General features: G+C 31.6%; 3 protein-coding genes across 4 annotated transcripts; all 3 read right to left on the bottom strand.

The window, feature by feature from the left end:
- Nucleotides 1-192: 192 nt before the first annotated feature.
- Nucleotides 193-3,619, bottom strand: LOC133789169 (pentatricopeptide repeat-containing protein At2g04860). 2 transcript variants are annotated; one of them, XM_062226922.1, is made up of 5 exons: nucleotides 1,140-3,619; nucleotides 916-1,028; nucleotides 713-817; nucleotides 545-633; nucleotides 193-450 (listed from the first exon to the last, which is right to left on the bottom strand). In XM_062226922.1, the coding sequence occupies exon 1, from the start codon at nucleotides 3,534-3,536 to the stop codon at nucleotides 1,335-1,337; it is 2,202 nt and encodes a 733-aa protein (XP_062082906.1). In that variant the 5' UTR covers nucleotides 3,537-3,619; the 3' UTR covers nucleotides 193-450; nucleotides 545-633; nucleotides 713-817; nucleotides 916-1,028; nucleotides 1,140-1,334. The 2 variants fall into 2 exon arrangements, with proteins under 2 accessions (XP_062082906.1, XP_062082907.1); XM_062226923.1 differs by lacking the exon at nucleotides 713-817.
- LOC133792622 (uncharacterized) lies at nucleotides 307-1,301 on the bottom strand. The gene is made up of 4 exons (XM_062230529.1): nucleotides 1,007-1,301; nucleotides 739-817; nucleotides 540-633; nucleotides 307-435 (listed from the first exon to the last, which is right to left on the bottom strand). Exons 1-4 carry the CDS (start codon nucleotides 1,299-1,301, stop codon nucleotides 307-309), a joined length of 597 nt encoding a protein of 198 aa, XP_062086513.1.
- A 4,822-nt stretch (nucleotides 3,620-8,441) lies between the features above and the next one.
- On the bottom strand, nucleotides 8,442-12,030 carry LOC133789172 (alpha-amylase-like). The gene is made up of 4 exons (XM_062226925.1): nucleotides 11,851-12,030; nucleotides 11,615-11,744; nucleotides 9,585-10,342; nucleotides 8,442-8,841 (listed from the first exon to the last, which is right to left on the bottom strand). The coding sequence occupies exons 1-4, from the start codon at nucleotides 11,938-11,940 to the stop codon at nucleotides 8,590-8,592; spliced, it is 1,230 nt and encodes a 409-aa protein (XP_062082909.1). The 5' UTR covers nucleotides 11,941-12,030; the 3' UTR covers nucleotides 8,442-8,589.
- Nucleotides 12,031-13,335: the final 1,305 nt, after the last annotated feature.

Below are 13,335 nucleotides of genomic sequence, written 5' to 3'. Positions count from 1 at the left end.
CTGACACAATCTTTAGATTGGTCTAGCTGGAAAATCTATTAAGTTTGCAATTCTGTTTTTAGTTATTTTAATTATTTACTAATCAACCTTAACATATCCCACTTGTTCAAATCCGGCAAGCCAGAATTTTTTTATATATTTTATTTTTGATAGTCCATTTTGTTTGACATAAAAGTGAAAATAAACAATAAATATATGAAAAGAATGCAACTTGTATTAAAATCATTGGTCATAAATGTGCACAACGAAGAATGACTAAACAAACATTAAAAAAATATAAATGGAAGATGAGGTCTTGTGACATATTCAAGAGCTAGAGTTAGCTAAGGTTTGAAAAATAGTTTTCTGCCATGGATCAGAGAGGTGCTCCAAAAGCTTTTCAACTTGCCCAACATGAGTTGCTGAAACTTGCACAGAGAAGCCAAGCATGGCCACCTAATGCAAGGCATCCTGCAATGAGAAACAGTTTTAAGAAACTCGAACCTTAAAATATGGTGTCATGAAATGTTAAAAACATCGGTAAATGACTGAATCTGAACCTCACCATTTTTAATCTCCTTGAGCTTGGAATCCTGACCATTCTTTATATCTTTTGCCAAACCAAGAGGATTGAGTAAAGGGCCATCCGAATATCTGTCAATTATTGGAAAAAGTCTTTTTCAACTTTCGAAATTGAATAAAAGATTAACTTTTACTAAAAAAAAAAAAATACCCAGGTTCTAGATCCTCTAAAGCAACTTCCAACCCGGAAAATGATCTTTTCTTGGCTTGAGACTAAGGGCTAACAAAATCCATGTATCTTTTTGTTTCAACAAATCTGTGATTAGACATGATACAAGGATATAAAGATGAAAATGGTAAACTAAAAATATATAAAAACTAATTGATGATTTATTTAATGAGTAGAGAATTTACCCCATCAAGATTAGATGGGCAATGAACAAAGTCTCTGTATTGGCAAATCCCTATTTAACTGCACCAGCTTTGTATTAAAGTGGTAAACTACTGACTCCTGCTGCACGCAGAAACTGCAATAATGTAATAAGAGCAAGTAAGAGTACATTAGACAATATTATATCTTTCAAAGAAATAGCTTTTTCAAAGAATGAGTTGGTTGTAACTTCAAAAAAGAAGCTAACATCTGAAAATACATGAACGGCCAGGCCTCCAAATGCCATCGCATACTGAATATGCTTAAGATACTGACTTTCATGGGAGTTTGCTATAACCGGTGGGGCCTCAGGTGAATCAGTGACTGCATATTTTTTTGTGCATGAAGTGACCATCCACAATGGAATCATCCTTGAGGACTATCTAGTAGCAGTATCAATTCTTCACCTGTTGGAAATGGAGATTTCAAGATCCTCACGATGACTATGAGAATTACCCATCTCAGCATCGTTTGAGAAAGTTGTATTCATATATTGCAATGAATTGACCTCAATAACGCTAATACCAGAACAGCCATCCCCTCCACTTTCTCTCATCATCTTCCTCACCTTGGCTACTTCATCCCACTTTCCTTTAATAGCATAAAGATTTGACATCAACACATAGAATCCCCCACTTGAGTTGTCCAAGAGAAATAACTTCTTAGCCAGATACTCCCCAAGCTTGATCTCTTGATGGATGCAACAAGCATTAAGCAAAGCTCCCCACACAGCAAAATCAGGTTTTATCTCCATGTCTTTTATCAGTATCAATGCCTCCTCAAGCAAGCCTGCACGACCTAACAGACTTACCAAGCAAGCATAGTGTTGCAGCCCTGGCATTACATTGAATTCCTTTCTCATAATTTCAAAATATTTTTTTCCTTCATGAACAAGACCCCCATGGGTGCAGGCAGCTAAAACACCCAAAAAAGTGATGTGATCTGGCTTTAGCCCTTGTTCCCGTAATTCAGAGAAGCAAGAGAGAGCTTTATGTTCAAAACCGTATAAGCTATAACCTGAAATCATTGAGTTCCATGTCACCAAGCATGGATCTTTGATGCTCTTAAACACATTTTCAGCACGCTCTATTCTTCCACATTTGGTGTACATGTCAATAAGAGCAGTTCCGACAAAAGACTCAACTTTTATGTTGTTTCTTAAGACATAGTTATGAAGTCTCTCCCCAAATTGCAAGTGTCCAAGTTGTCCACACCCAGACAGTAAAGTAGCAATAGTAATAGCGTCTGGACCATGTCCATGCATCTTCATTTGACAGAACACCTCAAAAGCATCAGTTGCCCTTCCAGACTGCACACAGCCAGAAATCAAAGAATTCCAACTAATCAATGGCTTTTCACGCATAACAAAAAACAAGGAAAAGGCAGCTTCTATGTGGTCAAACTTTGAGTACATGCTAATCAACCCATTTGCAACAAGATTATCAATACTCAACCCACTCTTGAGCCCATAACTGTGGAAGGCAAGTCCAATGCCAAAGTGAGCAGGGTCAGTAACCCCATGGAGAATGCTAACCATAGTGACTGCATCTGGTTTCATGTCTAACTGCTGTAATTGAGCAAACCATTCCATCACAGATGACATGTTACCTTTCTCTGCGTGGCTAGATAGAATTGCAGTTAAGGGAACCAAGTTTCTCTGGGGTAATGACTTGTAAAGCATTTCTGATGACTTTGAATTGCCACGTCTTGCATATTCACAAACTAGTGAAGTATTTACAGAGCATTTGTTGATGAGACCAGTTTTAATCACCATACAATGAGTGGATTCTGGATTAGCATTTGCTGAGAGGAGGCACACCATGGTAACCTCATTTGCTTCAACATTTCCCTCCCTCATTTGTTTGAAGTAAAGCATTGCATCACTGAAGAAACCATTTTGGCCATAGGCACCAATCATGGTGTTCCAAGAAACCACACTCTTTTCAACTATCTCTTGAAACAAGCTCTCAGCAGCTTCCAAATCCGCACATCTCGCATACATAGAGGTAAGTGAATTCTTCACCTGTGAATGCAAATCGAGCCCGGACTTAATCCCAAACCCATGAATGGTTTTCCCCTGGAAGATCAACTCATGTCTAGCACAAGACGGAACCAAACTAACCAAAGTCGTATGACAAGGACTAAATCCCTCTCTACACATCCGAACAAAGAGATCCACCGCATCAAAATGATACCCATTTCTCGAAAATCCACAAATCAAAGCATTCCAAGACACAACATCTCTCTCGGGCATATTATCAAACACCTGCTGTGCAACTGTCAAGCACCCCAACTTCATATAGAAATCGAGAAGAACAGTACTGAGGTGCACAAATTGATCAGCACCTGATTTGATCAAGTGGGTATGAATCTGATTTGCTTCAAGCGTTGCTTTGAATCCAAAGGAAGAGGAACAAGAAGAAGCACATGCCTTGACAAGCAATGCGAAAGTGAACTCATTGGGTTTCTCATTGTAATCCAACAATTCGCGGAAAGTAAGCAGTGCCCGTCTTGGAATTTTGGTGTCGATATAATATTTGAACAGAGAATGAAAATGGGAAAGATTGGGCTTTGCGGAGAGACCAATCGAAGAAGCCACGTTCATACTCTGCAATCTCAACTTTTGTGACTCCACAGCTTGGCGCCAAAGTTCATGGTACAGATAACTAAAGTTTATAGAGCAACTAATTTTGTGTAAGAATTTTTGTCCCCATATATGACCAGTATATTTACATTATTGTTCCTATGATTTTCTCAAGCCCTTCAAAATTACATTTTGTTATCGTATATTTGATATTACTATTTCATCACTCGGGACAAGAATCACGAAGTTCCATTTAAAAATCAATCGGTGTGGTTCAATATTCTTATACTTATTCTATGTGGGACACAATAGTCTAATAACTCAGTTGTTATTTTTATAAATACATCAGCGTTATGTGTCTAATTTAAAATTAAAAAAATTATATATTTCTTTAAATAGTTAAAATTAAATATTATTCAAAAATTCAAAAAATATATATTTTAACCATTTTAATCTTCCTCGCACCCATCTACGCATATTTCTCGTTAGGAGTTGGGCAACAAATCCTCATTAGGACAAGGAATCTCTATTTGTTTAAAAAATAGATTTTAAAAATAAAAAATTGAATTACATAAAAATTTAAATATTACACAATGTTATAATTCAAAATACTAAATATTATTTATACTTTTTTGGACTCTGTGTTTTTTCTCATTACCTGTTTGGACCCTGTGTTTTGCTAAATTACTTTTTGGACCCTATATTTTGTAAAATGGTTAAGATAGAACCCTAAACTTAATTTTGATGAGAAAAAATTGAATATAACAACACAGTTTTTGGACCCTATGGTTAAAATAGAACCCTAAATTTAATTTTGATGAGAAAAAATTGAATATAACAACACAGTTTTTAAGCAGAATGATTTTATTTTTGTTATGAATTGTTAGTTTGGTAAATTATTTGTGATTTTAGTTGAGAAAACATTGACCAAAATCGGGTTTAGGGTTCTATTTTAACCATTTTATAAAACATAGGATCCAAAAAATAATTTGTCAAAACACAGAGACCAAACAGGTAATGGGAAAAAACACAGGGTCCAAAAAGATATAAACCCAAACATTAATATAAAATACTACAAAACCTATTGGGACAAAGATTTATGTCTCTGCTCCTGTCTTATTTAACATCCGGGGATAGAAAATTGCCCTCACATCTTGTTTATTCTCCATTTAGATGAGAAATCTCCACTCTATTAAGGTTGGTCCCCTCGCAGGAAATATGCACTTTTATTATCGTGGTATACGGTAATAGAATCGAAATAAAGGAAATTGACTATTTTGAACATTACTTAACTACAATAAGAGAATTTACTTATTTGGTACCATTTGTTTTTGCAAAGTATTGTTCCGATACTCTTTGTTTTCAATAATGCTCATATGATACCTTGTATTTTGAAAACATAGATATTTGGTATCCTGATTGATAAAATTTTGTCAATATGATCAAACTGTCAGCAGTTATATATGATTTGTAGCTCGTATGATTGAGAGTAATTTGATTAAATTGGTAAAATTTTATTAATTAAATTTGAGTTTAGGGTACCAAATATGTACGATTTTAAAATACAGGGTACCAAATATGTACGATTTCAAAATTCAGGTTACCAAATGAACATTATTTGTAAATACAGGGTACCAAGATGATACTTTGCAAAAATACAGGGTACTAAGATGATATTTTGCAAAAACACAGAGTACCAAATAGTTACCTACCCCTATAATAATAACAATTGACTACATATAATATGTCATAAAAATAAATAAGACATATTATCTAGTGCATGCACATCAACGTGCAATGTACATTTGCTTAGTTTTATTTAGAAAATTTACTAATTATTTTTATTAAGCTTTTATGATTGTTATAAGCACATTAAAAGAAAAATTAAACCAAAACATTGTTTATGTTTTTTTAAATAATGTGACAACTTTTTAGATCACAAACTACCATATTTAATGTACAAAACATTCATGGTATTTTTCAAATCATACCTCAATTATTGGAGAAAAAACTTGTTTATTCTTGATAGAAGATAATTATTAACTATCTAGTTTTGTATTAAATATTATTATAACAATGATTTTTTTTCAACTGCAGTTTCTATTATTTACACTTTGTAACACTTAATTAGGTCTCAAAAGTTGATTTTGTATCAGATAGGTTCACAACCTTTTCAAATCGTATCATTTAGGTTCCTAAATACTATTTTTATTTTTTTTTTCTTTTAAAATACATAAAAAATACAAAATAAATGGTGAATCATTATTAAAATATTTGGACATTTAATTTATGACAATAACAAACATAACATGAGAAAAAATATATTTTCATGACATTTTTAAAAATACATAATATTTTTTAAATTAAATTAATGTTTCATTAAGAAAATATTATTACCTACATTGTTGTTTTATAATTTATACTAATAACTATATTATCTCGATTATCTTGATATTATCATTTTTTATTATGTTTGTGCTTGTTTATTTCATATATTTTTTTTAAACTTAATAATGTATATAATGTTATTTATGTGCATATATATATGATTTGTTATAAGTTGCATTATAGAAAAAAATTACAAAACAAAAATAAATACGTACATGATAAATATTTATAATCTCGTGATAGTCCAGTTATCAATATTAAAAAAATATGGGCAAGAATTTTTTTTTAATAAAAAATTAATTTAATTTGTAAAACTATTAAATATTTTTTAAAATTTCATGAAAATATATATTTTTTCAATGTCATGTTTGGTATTGTAAAAAATTAAGTGGTCCATTTTTTTTTAAGATTGATTCACATTTTTTATATATATTTTATTTATGCATTTTGAAAGAAAAAAGAAATAAAAATAGCATTTAGGGACCTAAATGATACGATTTAAAAATGTTGGAGACCTAACTGATACAAAATCAACTTTCGAGACCTAAGTATTACAAAGTGTAAACAATAAAGATAGCAGCTGAAAAAACCCTTATAATAATGATATTTTATAATATCTGAGTTTATGTTATTATAATCACTAAATATTTATTCTAGCATAATTTTATAAAAATTAGAATTATATATTACATGTTATAGATTATTATAATAATAATATTTATAACATTTAAATTTATATTAATATAAATTCAAATATTATAAAATGTCATTATCATAATTAGATATTTATCAATTATATTAATATAAATTTAAGTATTATAAAATATCATTATTAAATATATAGTTTTGAGTATCATTATTTAATGATATTATTAAATATCATTATTATAATAATATATAATACAAAATAATGATATTTTATAACACTTAAATTTATATTAATATAATTGATAAATATCTAGTTATGATAATGATATTTTATAATATTTGAATTTATATTATTATAATTAATAAATAATAAATATATAAGTTTTGCAATCATAAAATATATAGTCCACACACAGTATCTCTTTAATATGTATAGAATATATAAGTTTTGCAATCATAAATTATATAACGTTGGTAGAAAATGAGGCAACAATTTCAAAAACTAGAATACATACTCTCTAATATAATTCCAAAGATACCATATAAGTGTGTGTGTGAGTCACTTTCTTCTTATTCTATTTTTCTCAATACTTTATTATTTTGATCATATTCGGTTAATTTTCAAGTAGACAATGTTATAACTTTCGTTTATTCATGTCACGAGTAGGAACTAATAAATAACCAAGAAGCCATCTTTTTCTACACTTGATCAAAGTACTCAACAACAAATGAAACTTATGGTTATTACTTAATTCACATGCTTTCTTCTTTCCTGGCTCCTTCTATTCACTAAAAAAAATTTGTTGGCCCGTTTCTTCTTATTGTATTCTAATTTTAGCACGAGTTCATTCACTCAATTCGAGTACAACTGACAAGTAAATACGTGGAAGCATAACCAAGTAGAATATTTGCTTATTATCCATGTGGACAACTCGAGATTCATAATGGTCAGACCTAGTGTTAGGCATCCTGACTTTACCACGAACTAAGAATAAGATAGATGTCAAAGCGCTAGCTCGAGGTCAGATAGCTGTCAAAGCACAAGCTCGTGAGAGATATGTAGCTTCAGATATAACACATAACTAAAGGATCCCCAAAGACTCGAGATTTGTTTATACGCTTATTCATGACCAGACTGTCATATTTATTATCCGAGATAGTAGGAACATATTTATTTTGTTATCAAATCATACCCCAACATAAATGAGATATGATTTGTATTAAATATAGACATTATATATCAAATCATACCCCAGTTTGAGGGTGCGATTCCCACTCGCCCGGCACGAACCGCAAACTGCGTGCCTGAGTACGAAGCTTGCTCGGTTGGGCCGTCCGGCAAGGCTGTACTCGTGGGTCGTATAATTGATTCATGTGATTGAAATGAATATCTCTGTAACTGTGAATTGTGAAACGTGTTTATGATGTGTATGGTTGGAATGAATGCATTTACTATTTGTGAGGCATGTGTTTATTGCTTTTGAATATTTGGGATTATTGTTATGCCTTATGAGGTTTTCTTGCCGGGCAACGGCTCACGGGTGCTCTATGGTGTAGGTAAGGCCAATTGACCAGCCATGAGTTGGAGAGCTTCGGAGGCGTTGTGTATATATGCGGCCTGTTCGATCACCACGATTGGGATTTCTTTTGTGGATCTAGAACTATTGATCATTTTGTCGCTTAGGACGACTATTTTGTATCCTGGTTGTCCTGTATTAGTTTATAAACTCTGTTCTGGGATCCCATGTACAGAAACTTTTTAATGAAAATGATTAATTCTTTGACCAAACTTGTTAATACCTAACTTTTATTTAATTTTAATTACACATTTAAGTCCAAATGACTCGTTTAGCGAGTTAAACACTATTTTAAACACACATTGTAACGATCTTGGATAAGTAAGACATTATACTTGTGTCTTGTATTGTTTTATTTATTTATTTATTTTCATTTAGTAAACTATACTTGTTATTTTGACCACATTACTAACTAGATAATTATTCGAGAATAAAAGAAATTAAATAATTAAGATTTATTACTACTTCTTCTCCCAAACTGCATAGTCTTGGCCAGAGGTAGCAACTTGGTAGTTGGAGGGCAATAGATTACCCAAATCCAACTTGGGGCCTATCTTCATTATAATCTTGTCGTCAATTTCAGCCATATAAAGCTCAGCTTCTGCAGCTAGTATCTTCACATTACTACTCGTATTTATGTTGTTTCTTCCTCTAATCACACTTAACATGGTTATATGATCCTTAAGCTTCCCATCCACTAGATGATCATAGAACTGCAAAACCCCACATTTAATTAATAAGAATAAGAAAAATAAGTAATCATGTGTACATTATACATACAACAATATATTTAATTTTTACTAGAAATGAATGTGTGCATACAAAGGTGCACCAAACTAGATTATATATTAAAAAACTAGTTATCATATCATTATATATAGGCTGTATGTAAGAAATTATGCATGTCTTGCATTATTGTTTAACACAAAAATTTTTATGGTAAATAAATATGATTGGAAGAAAAATATTTTATGTTAATGCAAATTTGGTCTACAAATTAATGTGTTGTGTGTTCATATCAACTCACTTCGTACCAATTGGTTTTAAGCTATAACCTCAATTTTAAGAGAATTGTTAAAGGGTAGGTGACATACTCCTATTGGTGTAATCTAATATCGGGTCCCACTTATTTGAATTTAATAAGTATTAGAGCATCTACAATGGGAGCAATACTAAAAGTAGCTTAAGTGGTCCCATCATAATAAAAAAATAAAATAAAAGCAATGTTGCTTCTGCTAGGCAACGTTACCAATCTCCTTTTAAAAAAATCTCCTCCACCTTTTCTACCTAACTCACCAGTGACAAGTAATTCTCCAAGCAACTCTCATTAGAGTTGTTTTTATGGGGTATCGCTAACCAATCATGATGTGATAACTCATGTTGAGCACAACACCCCCCCTCTCCCTCAATTGTAAATAAATATGTATGTGTTCAAAGTTGAGAGTTAGTTACTTACGATGGTTGGGGTTCCAGGGTGAGTGAGAATGTAGACATAACCCAACATGACTTTCTCAGGTGGGAAAACTTGATCTGTGGACTTAGCAGTGTCGTGATTATCAATGAATGTCACTGCATTTTCCGGCATTATTCCTATCAAACCCGGAGGCTTCCCGTTTGAATCTTTCAACCGCGACAGCTCCCCTTGCAGTACTGCTCCACGCAACACTCCCCACGTCGTGAAATCAAATGCCTTGACAACCCCACCTGCTGCCGTGACCCAATCTTGTTCTTTCCCGACATCATCCCACTTCTCTCCCACCGCAAACTCCGGCGTAGTTTGCTCCATGTAGATCTTGGTGAATTTTGGGGCGTACCCAGTGACCATATCGAATCGCCACCCGACAAATCCAATCTCAGATTTCATCCAATTCATCCACTCCGAGAGCTCCTTCTGAACTCGCGGGTTGACATGGTCGATATCAGGAGCAGGTTCGAACGGTACTCCAGTGTCGGGGTTTCCAGTGCCATCGGAGTACTCTTTGTCATCGCTGCAAATAAAGGAAGGACCCCAATCAAGGCGGTCATCTGGGGTACCGCCTTCGAAGATGGACCATTTTCCTCTCTGGTCTTGCTTCTCAGCTGTTCTGTGGTTTATGACTATGTCTGCTATGGTTTTTATTCCTTTGTCTCTAAAAGCCGAAATTAGTGACTTCAATTCCTCTTTAGTTCCATACTTTGATGCATCCAAATCATACAGCCTTCCCGGCATGTAACCTGATGATGGTAAAAAATTTTAATCATCAATCAAAAATTAATTACTTTCCAAAATACAAAACTTAATTAAGACTAAAATAAAATTAATTTTGTCACGAATACGATCATTCAAAATATTCACCAAAATATTATAAAGTTTTTAAAACAGTGGGTTTAAATTTTAATAACAATGATTGGCTAGCTTAAACTACTACATTATTGTATGTAATGTTTGAGGGATGTTTGGTATGAAGTAAAGTAAAAGCGGGAATGAGAATCTAAATCCCTTCCTATATTTGGTTCAAATTTTAAGGGGTAAAGTTAATAATTTGTATGAGCCCCATATATATCTTAAGGGGGTGTTTGGTACAGTGGGAATGAGAATGTCAAATCTAACCCATATTTGGTAAATTTATTTTTAATGGCTTGGGAGTTTGTGTTTCCAAGTGGGTCCCATTTTTTAGCTTGATTTGAGGGTAATCTTAACCCTTTTAAAAACTTGAGTTTCATATTCTCTTAATCTAAACTCCCTCTAACTCTACTCCCCCAAACCCAAACCTCATACCAAACGCCCTCTAAGGGTAAAGTGAACCATTTTGTACACAAGAGTTTAATATTACATCTATTCTAAGTCCTCTACACTTTCCAATGCAACTCAACTACTCAAAACAAACACATTAAAAAAATGAGGGAGTAAATATATATTACATACAAAAAATAATGAAGGGGTAAATTGATGAATTGTTCTTCACCATTTCATGTTGTTAGTTTAGCAAATTTTCCCTTACATGAACTTATAAATAAGTTTATATAAATTAACAATTTTTCTGCACACGGTGTGCATAGGCAAGCCATGTGCCTAGAGTGCCTAAGTTAAAAGGACTCGAGTTTTTTAAAAATATATTGTTATTTGACACCTTAATGTGTTCAACACTACGTGAGGTGTTACCCCATGTTTGGTTAGTGATACCTTATAATACTTATTAAATTCAAATATGTGGGACCCGATATTGCATTGCACTAATAACGGTATATCACATCCTTGTAGTGTTGGACACTAGTAATTCTCCTTAGCAATTATCTTTTTAAAAATACTATTTTTTTATCTATACAAAAAGCTCCTAAAATTTAGAAAAATACCATTTTATACAATATTTTTATAGAATTATGACAATTTGCATTGGGACTTCTGCATATCTGAAATTGATTCTCTTTTAGGTCGAATAAACATTTTCAACAAATTTATGTCTTCCACAATAATTCTTAGCATATTATTATTGTTATTGTTAGTACCTTGTGGAGCAACGGATTGAGAGGGAGGAGGGAGCCAAACATGGGTTACTCCGGCAGCTGTAAGAGCAGGGATTGTGTTCTTCAGAGAATTGTACCATCCTGGTTTGTCACTTGACCCCCAATTGAACCCCTATTGTATAAATATATATATTTTCAATCAATAATTCAAAACTTACAACTTCTATATATATATATATAATTTGAAGAATAATGAGAAAGTGATGATATTGATATACCTGAAATAATATGGTGGGAGTTGTGAAAGAAGGGAAGAAAGAGATGAGGAGAAAGAGGGAACAAAGTGAAAGAGAAATGAGAGAGTTCATAGCTTTAGTGTTTTAATTTGGCTTGTGTGTTTTGAAAGAATGGGTTTCTTTTATGGTCTTTTATAGGAATAAGTAAGTACTCATTTGCATGTTTAAACTTTAATGATACCTTATTCATAGATATTAGGGACTTTAATCATTTAGTAACGGTATTTTATCGACTTTGTACTATATGTTTTCAATAATGTTCATCAGGTATTGAGTAATTTAAAAGTGAATATATTTGGTTAATTGTACTCAATTTTGAATAATAAAATTTTATTAATATGATTAAATTGTCATCAATCAATGTTATTAATAGAGTACCGAACGAGTATTTGCCCTAAATATTATTCTCGTTATGTTAATTTGATATTTAGTAGGTTTCTTCTCTTCCTATTTAAGTGGTAAGGATAAAATGAGTTTTCCCATTATAACGAGAAAGAAAACAGAGAAGGTGAGACGAAAGAGACTGGAAAAAAAATGCAAAGAAATTTTTTTGACTAAAGGGGTATACAGTGGAGGAATAATAATAATATTATTTATCATCATAAAATGAGTTGTCCCATTATAACTTAACGAAGATGATTATGAGTCAACTGGACAAAAAAGTGTAAAGAAAAAAATTGACTAATAAAGCCAATATTGAATTTCAGTGTTTGTTTTTCTTTGTAATGTTTTGGAGCACAACAAATCAGGGCGGCTGTCACGCTGCAACACCGGAAATACGTCAAAGCTTTCGCATTATAAGAGCACTCTCTGTCGATATTCTATTTTATCTTTTAAAATATTTTCCTAAAATACACATTTTTTTATTTTTTTTAAAAATTTTTCATTATACCATACGTCATATTTTTTTTTACATTATTTAAATATTATATATATTTTAAACATAGTTTATTAATTAAAGTAAAATAAAATAATTGATAAAAAAAATATATATATATATATTAAAAATGGGAGAGTAATCTTATAAAGAAAAATAATAATATTAAAATATTATATAAATGATATGTAAATGTAGATATGAATTAATTGAAGTTTGTATATAACTATTATAAATATATGTATAAAGGAGCTGATAAAAAACATTTTTGTGAGTTTTAGCTAAATATTATAGAAAAAGTGTATTAGAAAATACACCACCAAAACATATTTATTTTTTATAATTTACCTCAAATTTTTATATTATAAAATACATCAGTTTCTTTATTTTTTCTCTACATTATTTAAATATTATATTTTTTAAAGTATTTTATTTATTTTAAGAAGTAAAATAATTAAATATAATAGTATCACATGTTATAATTTTATATGGACTAATATAATTACAAACATAATTCCATTATCACAATCATTTTCTAGAGTGCCTACGAATAGTTAAAGACCATAATGAGATGGTTAATATTAATCTAA

This window comes from Humulus lupulus, chromosome 7, assembly GCF_963169125.1.
Source record: "Humulus lupulus chromosome 7, drHumLupu1.1, whole genome shotgun sequence".
Lineage (NCBI taxonomy): Eukaryota > Viridiplantae > Streptophyta > Magnoliopsida > Rosales > Cannabaceae > Humulus > Humulus lupulus.
The sequence above is the reverse complement of the archived record's forward strand: the minus strand, read 5'-3'. Positions and strand labels throughout refer to the sequence as shown.